The sequence below is a fragment of the Camelina sativa genome, chromosome 19, assembly GCF_030686135.1.
Source record: "Camelina sativa cultivar CO46 ecotype springtype chromosome 19, ASM3068613v1".
NCBI classification, from domain to species: domain Eukaryota; kingdom Viridiplantae; phylum Streptophyta; class Magnoliopsida; order Brassicales; family Brassicaceae; genus Camelina; species Camelina sativa.
Window position 1 is genome coordinate 9,093,154 of NC_141898.1, and position 14,021 is coordinate 9,107,174.

The window sequence follows — 14,021 nt, forward strand, 5'->3', positions numbered from 1 at the left end:
CTGTGACAGAACAGAATCCAAAGACTTAATTAACTCCCATGGGTTAAAAAAAAACACCGGTTACAGAGTGTGGGACTTAACTGTAAATTCAAAGAACATAGGAGAGAACAAAACTAGAGAGCTGAAACTAATAGTGAGAGGACTCACACCTCACAGTCACAGAGGAAGAAGAAGAAGCTGGTGACCTTGTTGTTGATTTATCCACTAGACTTCTTCCACTCAAAACTATTAATCAATGAGAATCATTGCCATTGTTTGATCATCGGATTGTTTAAATTAAGTAAGATCAGAAGTCACAATCCATGAGATGAGAACACAAATTATCTTTTCTAATACCATGTCTCAGTTTGGCAAAAGAAATCCTAAACAAGATTGTGTAAATGAACACAGGACATCAAGAAACCGCTGCATCGATCTCTCTTGCTTCACTACTGCACAAAGAGGAATAACAAAGCTAAGCAAGCTAGCAACACAAAAGGTAAAAAAAAACAGAGAAAAATCAAGGGTTATACATGCTTTGATTATATTCAACACCAGAGGAAAGCTTTAACAGTTCTAAGGACTAGCTCCAGATGAGATAATTTATCAAATATATTCAATCTAATAAGTAATAAGCTATTACAAGAACTTCGATGCTCAATATGATCTCATGGGAAAATTTGGTTGCCTAAGGTTTCTATGCCAAAGATGGAAACTTGAAGCTGCCAAGAACATCCAAGATGATTATTTCTACAACTCAATTTTCAAACTAAAGTCTCATGATCTCATCACATAGTATACTTATCCATTTAAATTATCACATTGCAATTACTAATTAACTTCTTAAGGTCAATATGCGAATTGAAAGAGAGACACTATTACTCTATAAGCAAAACTAACTGACCTGAAAACCTAAATAGTTGAATGGAAATTTTAGAGGTCGATCTTGAGCTCTTCCATGGAATCAGAGAAATAAGAGAGGACGTATGTAGCAGAACGGATCAGAACGACACAGGCGCCGAATAAAGCAACATGGCTCTTCAATTCCTTGAGTGCCACGGATTTCTCTGGCTTTTGCATGAACACTCCTGGAAACATGTCTCTCTGCGTTCTCTTCTCCAAAACCCTAAACCTTGTTCTGTTTTTCTTACTGTAATTATTTTGGGAATCAACCGAACATATGGGCTTTAGATTGGGCCTTGTTAGATTATTATCACTCAAACTGTTCGAAATTACTAAATTGGGGAGGAGAGGAAACCCTAGATTTGGTAAAATTCAGAGATGGCAGTGACGATACCGGAGCTGCTTCCAAAGGATTTGGTAGAGGAGATACTGTGTCGCGTTCCAGCGACCTCTCTGAAACGATTACGATCTACTTGCAAAGCGTGGAACCGTTTAATCAAAGATGATCGGAGATTCGCAAGTAAGCATTTCGATAAATCCACAAAACAATTGATACCTCTATTGTTGAGAAATGACAACAAGATTTTTCCGGTTAGTATCAATCTCCATGGAATTGGTAGTCCATCTATAGAGTTGAAAACTGAGCTGGTCGATCCTGTTTCTAAGAACTCATCAGCAGCTCGATTCAATGTAACTCGAGTCTTTCACTGCGACGGCTTGTTGTTATGCTCCTCCCAGTTCGACGAATCTAGAGTCTTGGTTTGGAACCCTTTGATGGGTGAAACCAGGTGGATCGGAACCGGTAAATTTCGCAACGAAGGCCGCAGCTTTGATCTCGGGTACTGCTACTACGGCAACACATCCTGGAATAATAATAATAAGAGGTACAAAGTCTTGAGCTATTATCGTGGTACCAAGTATTTTGAAATCTACGATTTTAGGTCTGAGTCGTGGAAGATTCTTGATGATGATAGCATGGCTCCAAGCGGGAACATTGGATTCCCTGAACTCTGCGTGTCTTTGAAGGGGAATACTTATTGGTTCGTTAGAGATGTAACAAAAACGACTTGGATCACATCCTTGCTCACATTTGATTTTTCAAAGGAGAGATCTGTACCTGTGCCTCTTCCTTATCAGACTCGTCGTTTTAAGACTACTAGTCTTTCCGTTGTTAAAGAAGAGAAACTTTCTATGTTGTTGCAGCGAGATAGACATTCCAAGACTGAGATATGGGTGTCAAATGTGATTGATGAGGAGACCACCAAAGTGGTGTCTTGGAGCAAGGTCTTAGTATTGGATTTGAGCCCTGATCTTCACATTCTGTATGATGTACCTTTCTTGTTAGGGGAGGAGAAGAAAGTCGCCATTTTTTGTGAGACCGCAATTGACGTAAAGGTAGACGTGGACATGATCTACATTGTTGGGGAGGATAATGTAGTCACTCATCTGAATTTGGGAGTAAATGAAATTGATGAATGTCGCCCAGCTCTTCTTAATTATGTTCCAAGTTTGGTTCAAATCGAGCAAGCTGGAGGGAAACAAGATAAGAGGTAACTAAAACACCGTCTACATGTAATCTCTTTCCTTTGAGTGTGTGTTTTTGCTCTTACTTTGTCTTGGTCATGTTCTTCCGGTTTCAAGCTTTTCTAACTCAATGATATAAGGTGATACAGAAAAACATGTACTAAGCTTTCTTTCACCTTGTCTCTTCTTTGAGTTTTCTTTTTCACCCAATTCACCTTCCAAGTTCTACCAATTAAGCCAAGCATGGTATTTTGCAAATTTCTCTATATCTAACAAATTCACGCCTTAAAAGTTGCAAATATTGGACCAAAAAACAGCCCCCAAATTACTTAATTTACAGCTTTGCTTGTTTCGTATATTGTAACGTACCAGGCAAGGATCAAGAGATATCGCTGAGTAAGGTAACCTGAGCTTAAGATCAAGCACCAGGAAGACTACAATGACGTTAAGTAACGTTCAGCGATCTCCTAAACCTTGTTCTGTTTTTCTTACTAAAAAAACCCGAATAACAATACTAAAAAGCCCATAATATTAAAATCTTAGTGAACAACAGGGACGCTTGTTAGCTCCAGATCTTCTCAGTGTTTATCTCATTTCATCAAAATGTAATAAACTATCAGTTATTTTTTGGACAAAAATTGAAGAGAAATCGACAGCTAATAAACTGAACATAAAGTCCCGGTAAAAAAAAAACAATAAGCCACCGACGATATATAATACTAATAAAGTTAGTATAGAAACGAAATTGTAAATGGGTTTGTTGACTTCGTTTCTATAATAACTTTGGCAGCTCTGGAAGTTAATGCATTTTGAGAACTCAAAGAGTAAGAAGAAAAAGAAAAAAAAAAACGAATCAGCCAAAACGTCGTCGCAACATGCTCCAAACCCTTCATCGTCTTTGGCGTCTCTGGGTCTACAGATTAGAGAGTAAAACAAAGCGTATTAAGTCAGGAAAATTCAAAAGCATATACATTATTGAAATATTTCTCTATGACAATACGTTATATAATTCATAAATGAAATCCGTATTTTAGCAGCATTAAATAAGAGAGGTGAAATAAAGGTATGGCTGTTATTTATTTATTTTAATTTATAGAAAAAAAGAAAAAAAAAAAAAAAGAAAAAAAAACGAACCTTGCTGAGTGAGCTGAGCAGAGAGCAAGTTCTGAAACTCTCCATCTTCTCTGTTTCGTGCATTTTAATTCCATTAAATGCTTTAAACCCCACAATCCATTAATGCTCTCTCCTTCCAGTTCAATTTTTTTATCATCATCATCACCACCGTCCAATTTTCATCTCACATCTCTACCCTACACGTGTCCCTCCTCCTCCATCTCTCCGGCGATAACAGTGCCTCTGGATCTCCACATCTTAACCGGCTCGACGAGTGCGGTGCTGTTCTGAAAAACATCGGACTCGTCATCGATTTCGTCCGCCGCGACGAGCTTCCCGTCGCTGGAATCCGTTCCGATATCGGGAAAAACACTCCCGCCGATGATCTCCGCCGGAAGAACGGTGACTTCGTGTTTCTGTAGTAACGGAACGAGAACACTCTCGATTTCGAAATTAGGTTACCGAACGGTGATTGACGTTTGTTCCATGTAGATCTCCTGTATCTCCACGGAGACACCGTCGCTGGTTCCTCCATCGTTACTCTCTCTGATTCAGATTCGAATGAGTACGATCTCTTCAACTCACGGAACCGAGAAATCGCCGGCGATGATTGCTCTTCCATCGACGCTGTGATCTCCTGATCGTTCGTCGTCGTCGTCGTCACCGCCGTATCAGTGTTCCAATTGCTCCGCGACGGTGTGAATTCGCCGCGGATGATGATCGCGTTGCTCTCGTCATCATCATCGTCGAGGATCGGACGAATCCGAGGAGCCATCAACGGAACGAACGGCGAAACAGGGGCCGCGACGGCGGATCCGAGAATCGCCGTACGGCATAACGGACAGTTAGGGTGAGATCGGAGCCACTCATCGATGCATTCAAGGTGAAAAGCATGGAAGCATAACGGAAGTGTTCTTACATAATCACCATCCTCGAATTCCAACAAACACACGGCACAGTCTCTGCAATCAGCGGCGGAGGTTTTCCCCAGCGTTGTTTTCCCGGTGCAAGACGCGGCGGAGTAGAGAAATAGCGGTAGCGTTTTGATGACGGAATCGTCTAATCCGTAGGGAGAGTAAGAAGAGTAATGGAAAGAGTCGAAAGGGAAAGGGGAAAAGGATCGGAGATCGGATGACGAAGTTGAAGCAGAGGAAGCTGAAGATAAGTGAAGGAGACGACGCCGACGGGAACGCCACCGTCTAAAACGTCGGAAAAGGGGTGAGAGAAAACGGCGGGAGATGAGACGAGAGTAGGTCACGAAAAGAAAAGCGGCGGCTAAAACAACAACCATAGCGATCAATGGAGGACTAAACTCCAAAGGAGGATCCGAAGAACCGGAAAGAATCTCCTCTGATAGACCTGAGGATGGTGAAGGAGACGGTGAAATATCGCCCAAACTAGGCGGTGACGCAACGAATCGCATGGTGGTTTGGTTTATTATTAAAAAAAAAAAAAAAAAAAAAGGTCTAAAACGAAGAAAAGAGTCTAAAACAGAGCGTCCCAGTGAAAGGTTTAAACGTAAAATGAGTGTATTTGGGGACTTTGGTGGAAAAAAAAAAACAAAGAGAAGCGTTGACTAAAAGGTAAACCATATTGGGAAGACTCAAATTTACACGTCAGTGTTTTTTTTTTTTTTTTTTTTTGGTTCAAAGAAATACACGATGATCCAAAACTGAGTCATAATTAATCAAATAATTGCAAATTTGGAAGCAATCAAATCGTGGAGTCCTTGGATCGTACACTAAATTAGGTAATTAGTGTTCTATAGATAAGTGACTGTAGAGAGTATGTAACTATGTAGTATCATAAGAGATTAGCAAAATCTAGCAAAATGGAATGAGAGGATTATAGAAAAAGAGAGAAAGGAGGGATAGTGCTGCTTTAGGGTTGTTTGATTTTAATGTGGATTTGATGTGGTGACCCACTCTGATACTAATGGTTTTGTGAACTTTTTTTTATTTTAGTGGATTTTTGCGACTTTCTTTCCAGTCTTTTTATCTCCATTTGTTCATATTGGGTGATCCATCCACTGAACTTGTATTTTTTCCATTTTTCGGTGATTATAAGGAAATTTATACTTCACTTCAGTCTAATGCTTTTTTCCTTCTTGTTAGTCCTTAAGATTATGACATCATATTTGAATTTTCAGGTTTATTAATACGATAAAGTTCAAGAATCAAGATTTCATAATAGTCAAAGTTAGACTCTGTAATTTTTATAGATATACTTTGTACTACTACTAGTCGTCAAAATAGCGGAAAAAGAAGTAGTCCACTAATCAAATTACATGTACATAAGTTAGGTCCCCATTGGCATTCATCATCAGTTGAACCAATATTACTTTTCCAAGTATTTTTCTTGGTCAGCAATTACTTACAATTATATATACGACTCCATCTCGTATCATATAATAATTTCGGGTGGTGGCAATAAAAGTGCAATTAAAAACCGGTCAGAAGTACTTGCCTTGCCTTGGCCTATCTGTACAATAAGAATAAAAAAAACACAATGACTCCAGAATTTATTGCTCAACTACTTCCTTTTTGAGTCCCGGAGAAGATATTTCTTCTTTACATTATTGTTCATGCAAATTAGTATACATTTGTTTGCATCCACAGGTAAACCGCATAACCCCAGTCACATCAGATTCATTATCCATTCCGGTCTGAGACTTGAGTTCAAAGTGATGTACAGTTTAAGATTCGGTACGGATTTTTGGTTTAGCGTCTTATCATCGTCTTGTTATACCAATGGGCCTTTCCACTTGTAAAACACCCAACAACCGTTTAAGACTAGTACTAGTTCTCGTCAGTCGTCACTCATACATTTAGAATCTGATTTGGATCTCTTCTATTCTATGGGTGTGAATGGTTGCAGCGGTTGGGGTGGACAAATCTGTATGCGAACTGAACCGCTTTTTATTTACCATTCAGCAAATGTAGTCCGCAGTAATGCGGTCTAAATAAAGAGACAAGACCGCAGCGGACCAACTACGGACCGCTTTTGCATACAAATAGAGTTGGTCCGCAGCCGTCTGTAGTCCGCCTTAAAAATGGAACGGTCCAGACCGCAAATGGATTTGACCGCCCTGACCGCAGTTACCATTCAAACCCTATGACTCTTGATAGTCTCCCTAGAGGCATTGTATTGATTCTACTTGTTAAGTTTGTTATACAGTACAAGATTTTATGATGAACAAACCCAGGAAAAAACAAAGAAAGGTCTCTATCCGATTAAACCCATCTCAGATGTTACTACAACCTCTGTGTCTGTGACTCTGTGAGCTCCAACAACATTCTTAAAACATCGACATATCTGGAGGACCTCCATACATACTCTTCCACGAATACGGTATCCGCCATTTCCCACCTTCTTCCCCTACAGACAATAAAATTTATAGTATGTTTCATCGGCTTCCATAGTTTATTTGCTCCAGATGTTATTAACCTTGAAAGAAGAGAGCTATTTACCATGGAATCTGTCGGGACTCAGACCCGTAAGCTTAGATGCAGCCTCTGCTAGAATAAATGCTTCAGGAATGTTGTCTCCTTCAGAACAGTAACATAGCAGGCATGTCACCTTCAATCCTTTTGCCTAACCCCAAAAACAAGATAAACCCCACGCAGGCCATGTTAGTGTTTCAATCATCTAAAATGAGTCTGCGTATAAATAAATTGTTCATTATGAGGCATTTCTTTACCTTAAAAGCTGAGAAAAGAGCTGCAAATGGCAAGCTTGGGTAGTAGTCTATGTCTTCGAGTTCATCTTCTGAAGGGAAAGTCAACTCTTCTTCACTCTTCTTCTCAAAGACGGAGCTAAGGTACTTCCAACATCTTCCTTCTGAATCATACTCGTTCAATCTTCCAAATCCGAGTTTCTCACAGTTATCATCTCTTCCTTCCGATCCCGCGTTAGACAGATAATACACCTGCGGGCCTCTAAAGTAATTGCCAAGGAGGAATTAAAATTAACTTGTGAAGAGTTTGCTTTTAGTAACTATGACAAAAGAAAAACGTGCATGTGGTGCTCACTTATCTATCATCTCTGTGATTATGTATGATGGTATTTGCACTAGTCCATGTCAAGTTTCACATTGAAGCCATATGAAAAAAATGAGAGGAAAAATATATAAAAGGAGGCGTTATAGTTACCTTGACATATCCAAGTTATGCAGCCTTTGGAAGTCTAAACTGGATAGCACAATAACATGCTTCTTTCCACTTGAAGCAGCAAAATTGGCTATATTCTCAGCAAATTTAATCATCATTCCCTGTTTTTAATCAACATTGTAAGTTTAACATGACACACTAAATTCCCAATTATTTTACTCAAAAGGCTCCACTCTAGCTAATTGGTTTTTCATTGTCCCAACTCAACAAGCAGCAAATGCAATCCTTTAACCAAATAGGACCATGGAAATAACAAGAAAGCAAAGCTGCTTCCAAAAATGTAAATACCTTTGCAACTGGAGACCTTTGCTGAGCAAGAGTAGTAGCGATTGAAGATGACTCATAAACTGAAACACACAAAACCATAGAAGGGAAAAGAATTGAGTTTCCACAAGGATAAAGGGTAGTTTCAACCAAGATAAAGTGGCATAGATAAAAGGATACTTCATCTAGTAAAACAAAGCACCTCCCCTCATTACAACAACTCCTAATTAAAACAAAAAAGTAAATGAAGCAGATAGTTTGAGAAAACGAACCCTCGAGAGGAAGAGCGATCTCGCCACAAGGAAGAGAGCCATAAGCGTCATTTCCAACACAAGGAAGCAGATTTAGATCATCGAGATAACCAACTCTGTCAGCATCAGTAGATGACACTAGAAGATCAACAGCGAGCTGCCCTACATTCCCAATCGACAATGCAGGCTGGTGGGGAATACAAAAAAAAAAAAAAAAAAAAAAAAAAAAAAAAAAAACAATAACTTCTTCAATGAGAAATCTCTAAGACAAATTGCCTAATCAGAAAGATCAAATGCTTCCTAAACCCTAAACCCTTTTCTTCATGTTAAAGCTCCCAAGAAAGTTGGGAACTTTCTAAGTTCTATATTTTCGTCAACTACAGCTTAATTTCTCAGTAAAGCTACAGTCTTTAAGCTTTAAATACGGAAATCTCAAAAAGGAAGAGATACCCAAACCCAGTACGCAGAGAACAGATCGAAATCTGAAAAGCAAAGGACACGAAACTAACAACTTACGAGAATTAAAGTTGAGCAGTCTTCGTTTACTCGCTTCCCTTCTTCAACAACAAAGTCCATGTTTAAATCGAAGGCACACAACAACGAAAAAAACAATGGTTACGGAGTCTGATTGCAAGTTTCTCAAAGACTAATTTTGAAGAATCTGTCTGCTTCAGTAGTTGAAGAACGCTTCTTCTCTTTTGGGCGAGCTTGAAGAGCAAGCCAGTGACTAATTTGGGCTTATATTGGGCCTTATAAGTTTAAAACCCAATATATTTATGGACTATAGAAGTCTAATAATGCAAACTAATAATGACGAAACTAAAACACTGTTAGATCGAGTGAGTCAAAGAATATGATTTAGCAAAAAACATTACAGTGACAAATAGTTGTATCAATACCAAAAACGTGTAATATGACATTATTTTAGACTTTGAAAGTGATTGATTAGACAATCATTATCCGGAGTGATCCAGATCATATACTATATGAGCACAAATAAAATATGATAATTCAAATCAAATGAATGACAATATAGCATGATGTTGATGATATTAGGTTGGTAATGAAGAAACTGATGGGTTACTGATTAACTCATTAACCCATTATAATCAAACTCATTTGACTCATGAACTCATTTAATCATCAATTTATTTAACACATCAACTCATTATGGTCAAAATTTTCAATTCATTAGGGTTCATGAGTTGAGTTGAATTGGGTTGGCTCATTAAATTTGACCGATTGTGATGCCTCTATGAATGAACGAGTGAATCATTTAAAAAACGAGATGCAAAGACTTTATGATGTTGGCTGTCTCTTCCGTTTGGGTACACGCTGTTCCTTGATCGCTCTCTTTTTGGCTTGCATTATAATCGTGACGAAAAACTCATTCCGCAAGTAAAATATTAACCCAATCGGGTAATTACGATGATTGACATATCAAAACCAATTATACAACTTACGATTAAACTGAATTTAAGTTGATTTTAAAAATATGAGAAGAAATAATTTAGGTGCTTTTCAAACAATTATTAATTAAAAACTATGCATATCTATTGTTGTAGAACGTAACAAAAATAGATTAAAATTATTATGGAGTTGATTAAAAAAATTGATGGACACCGAGGTCTGTCAAGGAGTGGTGGCGACCAAATTAGTCCATATTCAATGATATATATTATGAAATCAAATCTTATCCTCTATTTGAAAATTCTGATTAGTTTTAGAGTTAAGCAAATGTCCATTAATTAGCTTAACTTCAAATTCCAAACAAAAACTCAACCAACAAAAGTTTTCTTAATTAGAAAACTTTATTTTTTGTTATCACACACGTCTCTGCGATAGTCTTAATTCATGGTGATGTGTCCCTAAAGATCGTGATTTTGTTTAGTTTATTCAAAGAGATATCAGGTCACGCTTTTGCTCCGTCGAACAGGGCCAAATGTGTTGCATGATCCTGATACAATGTTAAGAGAAGCAAATATTATAATGATACTTAGTTAGAGTACAAAAGATAAACATCAGCAACGGTCCATGATGAATTAATATATTGAATGACTTTAAACGATTACATATATATTATTTTTTCTCGATACGATTATATAGAACTCACCTAACAAATATATACTTGGACTAATTTTCATATATACATGGTGATGTCACTTTTACGTGTATTACTAATACGTGTACATGAGCATTTGTTATAGTATAAACGAAACAAATGGATCACTTCTGCAAAAGTCAGCGTGGACGTTTTCTACATATCAAAACCTACCATGTCGATTGTTGATTAACTTAAAATTATACATAAATCGTAAAGATACATTGAACATTATACTATATAGTACACATCGGCACATCGCTGTTGGTATTAATTATTTTTTCATCTATATTTGCAGAAAACTAGAAACATACACACAGACAACTAAGATTTTAATAACGGATGGCACAAAAGTATCAATATTTACGATAAGGCACGAAGTCAACAAAACATTTTCTTTATCGTTATTTCTTTTTATTTAAAGATTATATAAACTTCTTGCGCGAACAATATCTATTTTATGTTGCTCCTGCTGTAACACGAATCACGATCTTTAGTGATACAAATGGAGATATTTTCTATGTTTACATCCCAAAAAAAAAAAAAAATGCGTAGGATCGGAAATCTCACGTACTAACTATATCATGCACCGTCTATATATAAAGAAGTAAATTTGATATTGCATACGTTTTCTATTTTAACTTTTGATTAATAGTACTAATTCAATGACACTAATATGAAGTCAAATATAATCATAGCGTAAGTTATATTATAACGAAAAAAGTGAAATTAGCTCGTTTCAATCTACCAAATCTTTGACTTCCGTACCTATCGTATTAATCACTAATTAATCGACGATGTCGTCGTGAGAGCTATAACTAATTATAACGTGTACATGTAAAAAAACTTTGTTTACATGAGTCGAGTACAATATTCTTAAATATGTAATTTATTTTTCATCATAGTTAGAAAGCTCAGATTCTATTCGGACCATGCAGAGAGTGCCGAGTGGGATCAGTTAGAGCAAAGATTATCGGTGATCTCTTATTTGTGGGTTATTAAACATTGTTTGGTTATTTTATGAATTAAATGTGTTTTGTTTTGAATATAAGAACTCATTATTTTCTTAGTTAAAATTTTCTCCTTCCAATGGTAGGTTCTAATTTTGGGTCTTTCATTTTTTAAAATATTGTTTTTTAAAATTTTAAAAATTTTAAATAGAATAGAAGTGGTATAAATATGTAAACATTTAAGATTTTATAAAAATAGAAAATATTGCATTTAATTAATTTTCAAACATACAAAGCATAAAACATATTACAATAGAAATAGAATTCATAAATGGAGTAAATGATAAATTGTAATATAGATTTGTGCCAAATTTTTTGAAACCAAGAACTCTTGAAACATAGTCAAGGATCATAGATTCCATGTAAACTCTGGCTTGTTTGTACTGACCACAAGGCATATACTCTAGCTGCAGAAGTTCACCGCATTAAGCATATCTCTCTATCATCAAAAAGAAGTTAATAAGATCTGATGTCCTCGGAACTGTAAAGTAATAATGCAACACATGAGTTGGAAACTATAATCCTGATCAATCCCACACAAACCACTGGACTTCCATTGATACCTTCAAACTTTACCCTGATCAATCCATCATCCATCATCCATCACCTAAACCTATACTTGGATTCAAAAAACCTCAAACATTGTCAATTATATAACACTCAACCTCAAACATTGTCAATTATATAACACTCACATCGATCAGCTTAGACAAAGGAGACTCCTTAAACATTTTCACCCATGGAAACTGCACAGATGAAACACCAGAGAGTGCTCTCCCAAAGTAATCAGCAAATCTCATTAGCTGAATCTCAGGTTGAGTAGCATACGAATCCTATATAAAAATCGAAACTTTAGATCACAATTCACAATTCACAAATTCAGATCGAAGCCTCAATTATACAAATCCATGCACATACCGTAGCTTCAACAAGGAAAGCTTCAAGATTTGAAGGATCGATCTTAGATGCAGCTTCAGGCAAAGACACTTTAGGCTTCTTCTCCTTCTTAGGCTTCTTCATTTTAGTTTCCTCAACCTTAAGACTCTCATTCCTCGCCGCAGCGATCTCATCATCATCACTACCGTCATCGCCGTAACCATTAGATCGATTGTTTCCTCGTTTCGGGGATTCAATCGCGAGAGAAAGAGAGAGAGAGAGAGGAAAAAGAATAAAATCGATCTTTGACGAATTTTTTGTATCAATCGTTAGATTCTTGAGATTCCCTATCACCAGAAGACAAAGACATGCAAATCAAAAATTCGAATTCAAACAACTTAAAAAAAGTTCCTTGCTTTTTGTCAATCAAACGATATAATACAAGATGAACAGAGAGACTGAGAGAGATCTATAGAACAAAAACCCAAGAAGATAAATGATCAAAGAACAAAGCTTTAACGCATAAACAATAAAATCCAGATACTTAATTCCATGAAAACGAAAAACCCAATTCGAATCCAGCTCGATAAAAGATCACTCGACAGCGTCAGATCAAGAACAAAAGAAAGATTTAGAAAACGAACCTGAGATGGCGTTCTCACCCATTATTCGATACAAGGAGAGATCTTCAGATTCGAAAAAGACTAAAACGGAAGGAAACATAGAGGGATCTACGAAGGAACAGAGAGAGAACGAGCGAGAAGAGAGAAGAAACATTTGAAAATTTGTGTGCTTTTGTTTTTTTTTTTCTGTTTTGGAAAGAGAGAAAGAGAGAAAGAGAGAGACGAAAGAAATAAATTTTTTTTTTCCCTTTTGTATTTTTCTGCTCGCCCAACGGAATAAGGACACGTAGCGCCTCTTAAAACCGACTTGAGTATACTATATAACAACTCCTCTTAGCTTTTTTTTCCTTTATGATTTATTTTTTTTCCTACAAAACCATATAAACCCCACTAAGAGCCTACTGATGGAGAAGGTCTTAAGCCACCCATAAAATAATATTCTCCGCCTTTATATAATTATTTCAGAACTCCTTGCTTGTTGGGTAACAAAAACTTGTTTCTTTGTTCATTGCTATGGTAGTGATGTGTGGGACTTCAAAGGATATAGTGGCGCTTTTTTTTTTTTTTGCAAATATATTTGGTCATGTATGGCGTAGGAATTATTATAGTATCCTTAGCATTTCTGTAATTGTTATATATGGGGCTTGTACGTTTGCCATGCTTGTGCCGGCATGCGTACATACCATGCATTGGTATTTTCCCTTTTTCTTTTGTTAATTAAAACGTAAGTATCATCTCCCATTGGTATTTGAGACAACGATTTTTTTTGTTTTTGTTTGGAGATGTAATTACATCAGACAACGATTGATCGTGTAATAATTCAAAACTTATCACATAAATAATGCATGCATGTCGTCTCAGATGAACGGCGTGTAAAGTGCAAACTACTCCTATCTAATGAAGAAAAAAATGAAAATTGTCTGATTAAACGATAGCTTAGTACTGGTTACCGAAAGTGACAATATCACTTAGAATCATTAAGGTCGATCTAGACTAAGACCATCTAGCTAGTGGTCATAATTTTTTCGGAAAAGTCAATAGAAATAATAACGATTAGAACGAAGGCAAAGCAGTAAAATACAACCAATAGATAGCATGGAGCAAAAATAGTAATAGATCAAAATATATATTGATACTACAGTTGACGATTTTTTAAAAAATATAGTGATATTTCAGTTCTCTAAATGTGAAAAAGGTATGGTAATTTG

The 14,021-nt window shown here is 36.6% G+C and overlaps 3 protein-coding genes and 2 pseudogenes across 12 annotated transcripts; 1 reads left to right on the forward strand and 4 right to left on the reverse strand.

The window, feature by feature from the left end:
* Nucleotide 1: 1 nt before the first annotated feature.
* LOC109131019 (mitochondrial import receptor subunit TOM6 homolog pseudogene) lies at nt 2-1,192 on the reverse strand (annotated as a pseudogene). Its single transcript, XR_015590958.1, has 2 exons — nt 884-1,192; nt 2-431 (listed from the first exon to the last, which is right to left on the reverse strand). The product of XR_015590958.1 is annotated as a mitochondrial import receptor subunit TOM6 homolog pseudogene (transcript).
* On the forward strand, nt 902-2,664 carry LOC109125097 (F-box protein ETP2 pseudogene; annotated as a pseudogene). The gene has a single exon (XR_015590957.1). The product of XR_015590957.1 is annotated as an F-box protein ETP2 pseudogene (transcript).
* Nucleotides 2,665-2,968: 304 nt separating this feature from the next.
* LOC104765757 (RING-H2 finger protein ATL65) lies at nt 2,969-5,434 on the reverse strand. Its single transcript, XM_010489516.3, has 2 exons — nt 3,541-5,434; nt 2,969-3,319 (listed from the first exon to the last, which is right to left on the reverse strand). The coding sequence occupies exon 1, from the start codon at nt 4,940-4,942 to the stop codon at nt 3,704-3,706; it is 1,239 nt and encodes a 412-aa protein (XP_010487818.2). The 5' UTR covers nt 4,943-5,434; the 3' UTR covers nt 2,969-3,319; nt 3,541-3,703.
* Nucleotides 5,435-6,644: 1,210 nt separating this feature from the next.
* LOC104765758 (uncharacterized) lies at nt 6,645-8,930 on the reverse strand. Its single transcript, XM_010489517.3, has 7 exons — nt 8,720-8,930; nt 8,225-8,390; nt 7,977-8,035; nt 7,671-7,789; nt 7,220-7,457; nt 6,990-7,113; nt 6,645-6,897 (listed from the first exon to the last, which is right to left on the reverse strand). Exons 1-7 carry the CDS (start codon nt 8,777-8,779, stop codon nt 6,818-6,820), a joined length of 846 nt encoding a protein of 281 aa, XP_010487819.2. The 5' UTR covers nt 8,780-8,930; the 3' UTR covers nt 6,645-6,817.
* Nucleotides 8,931-11,499: 2,569 nt separating this feature from the next.
* Nucleotides 11,500-13,328, reverse strand: LOC147920339 (uncharacterized). Of its 8 annotated transcripts, none has more exons than XM_087500452.1 (5): nt 12,835-13,231; nt 12,233-12,537; nt 12,010-12,147; nt 11,878-11,927; nt 11,500-11,753 (listed from the first exon to the last, which is right to left on the reverse strand). In XM_087500452.1, the coding sequence occupies exons 1-4, from the start codon at nt 12,965-12,967 to the stop codon at nt 11,922-11,924; spliced, it is 582 nt and encodes a 193-aa protein (XP_087356578.1). In that variant the 5' UTR covers nt 12,968-13,231; the 3' UTR covers nt 11,500-11,753; nt 11,878-11,921. The 8 variants fall into 8 exon arrangements, 7 of the variants coding, with proteins under 7 accessions (XP_087356578.1, XP_087356577.1, XP_087356574.1 ...); XM_087500451.1 differs by having other exon boundaries at nt 11,500-11,795; XR_015590452.1 differs by having other exon boundaries at nt 11,615-11,795; nt 11,878-11,948; nt 11,980-12,147.
* Nucleotides 13,329-14,021: the final 693 nt, after the last annotated feature.

Bases quoted from the DNA above. Each gene is read 5' to 3' on its own strand.
- LOC104765757 (XM_010489516.3), bottom strand. From the start codon at position 4,942: ATGCGATTCGTTGCGTCACCGCCTAGTTTGGGCGATATTTCACCGTCT.
- LOC104765758 (XM_010489517.3), bottom strand. From the start codon at position 8,779: ATGGACTTTGTTGTTGAAGAAGGGAAGCGAGTAAACGAAGACTGCTCA. The intron at 8,036-8,224 runs GTTCGTTTTCTC...TGTGTGTTTCAG, and splicing joins GATCGCTCTTCCTCTCGAGG to TTTATGAGTCATCTTCAATC. The intron at 7,790-7,976 runs GTATTTACATTT...GATTAAAAACAG, and splicing joins AAAGGTCTCCAGTTGCAAAG to GGAATGATGATTAAATTTGC.
- LOC147920339 (XM_087500448.1), bottom strand. From the start codon at position 12,967: ATGTTTCTTCTCTCTTCTCGCTCGTTCTCTCTCTGTTCCTTCGTAGAT. The intron at 12,538-12,834 runs GTTCGTTTTCTA...TTCTGGTGATAG, and splicing joins GGGTGAGAACGCCATCTCAG to GGAATCTCAAGAATCTAACG. The intron at 11,754-12,009 runs GTGAGTGTTATA...TTTTGATGATAG, and splicing joins CTTTGTCTAAGCTGATCGAT to AGAGATATGCTTAATGCGGT.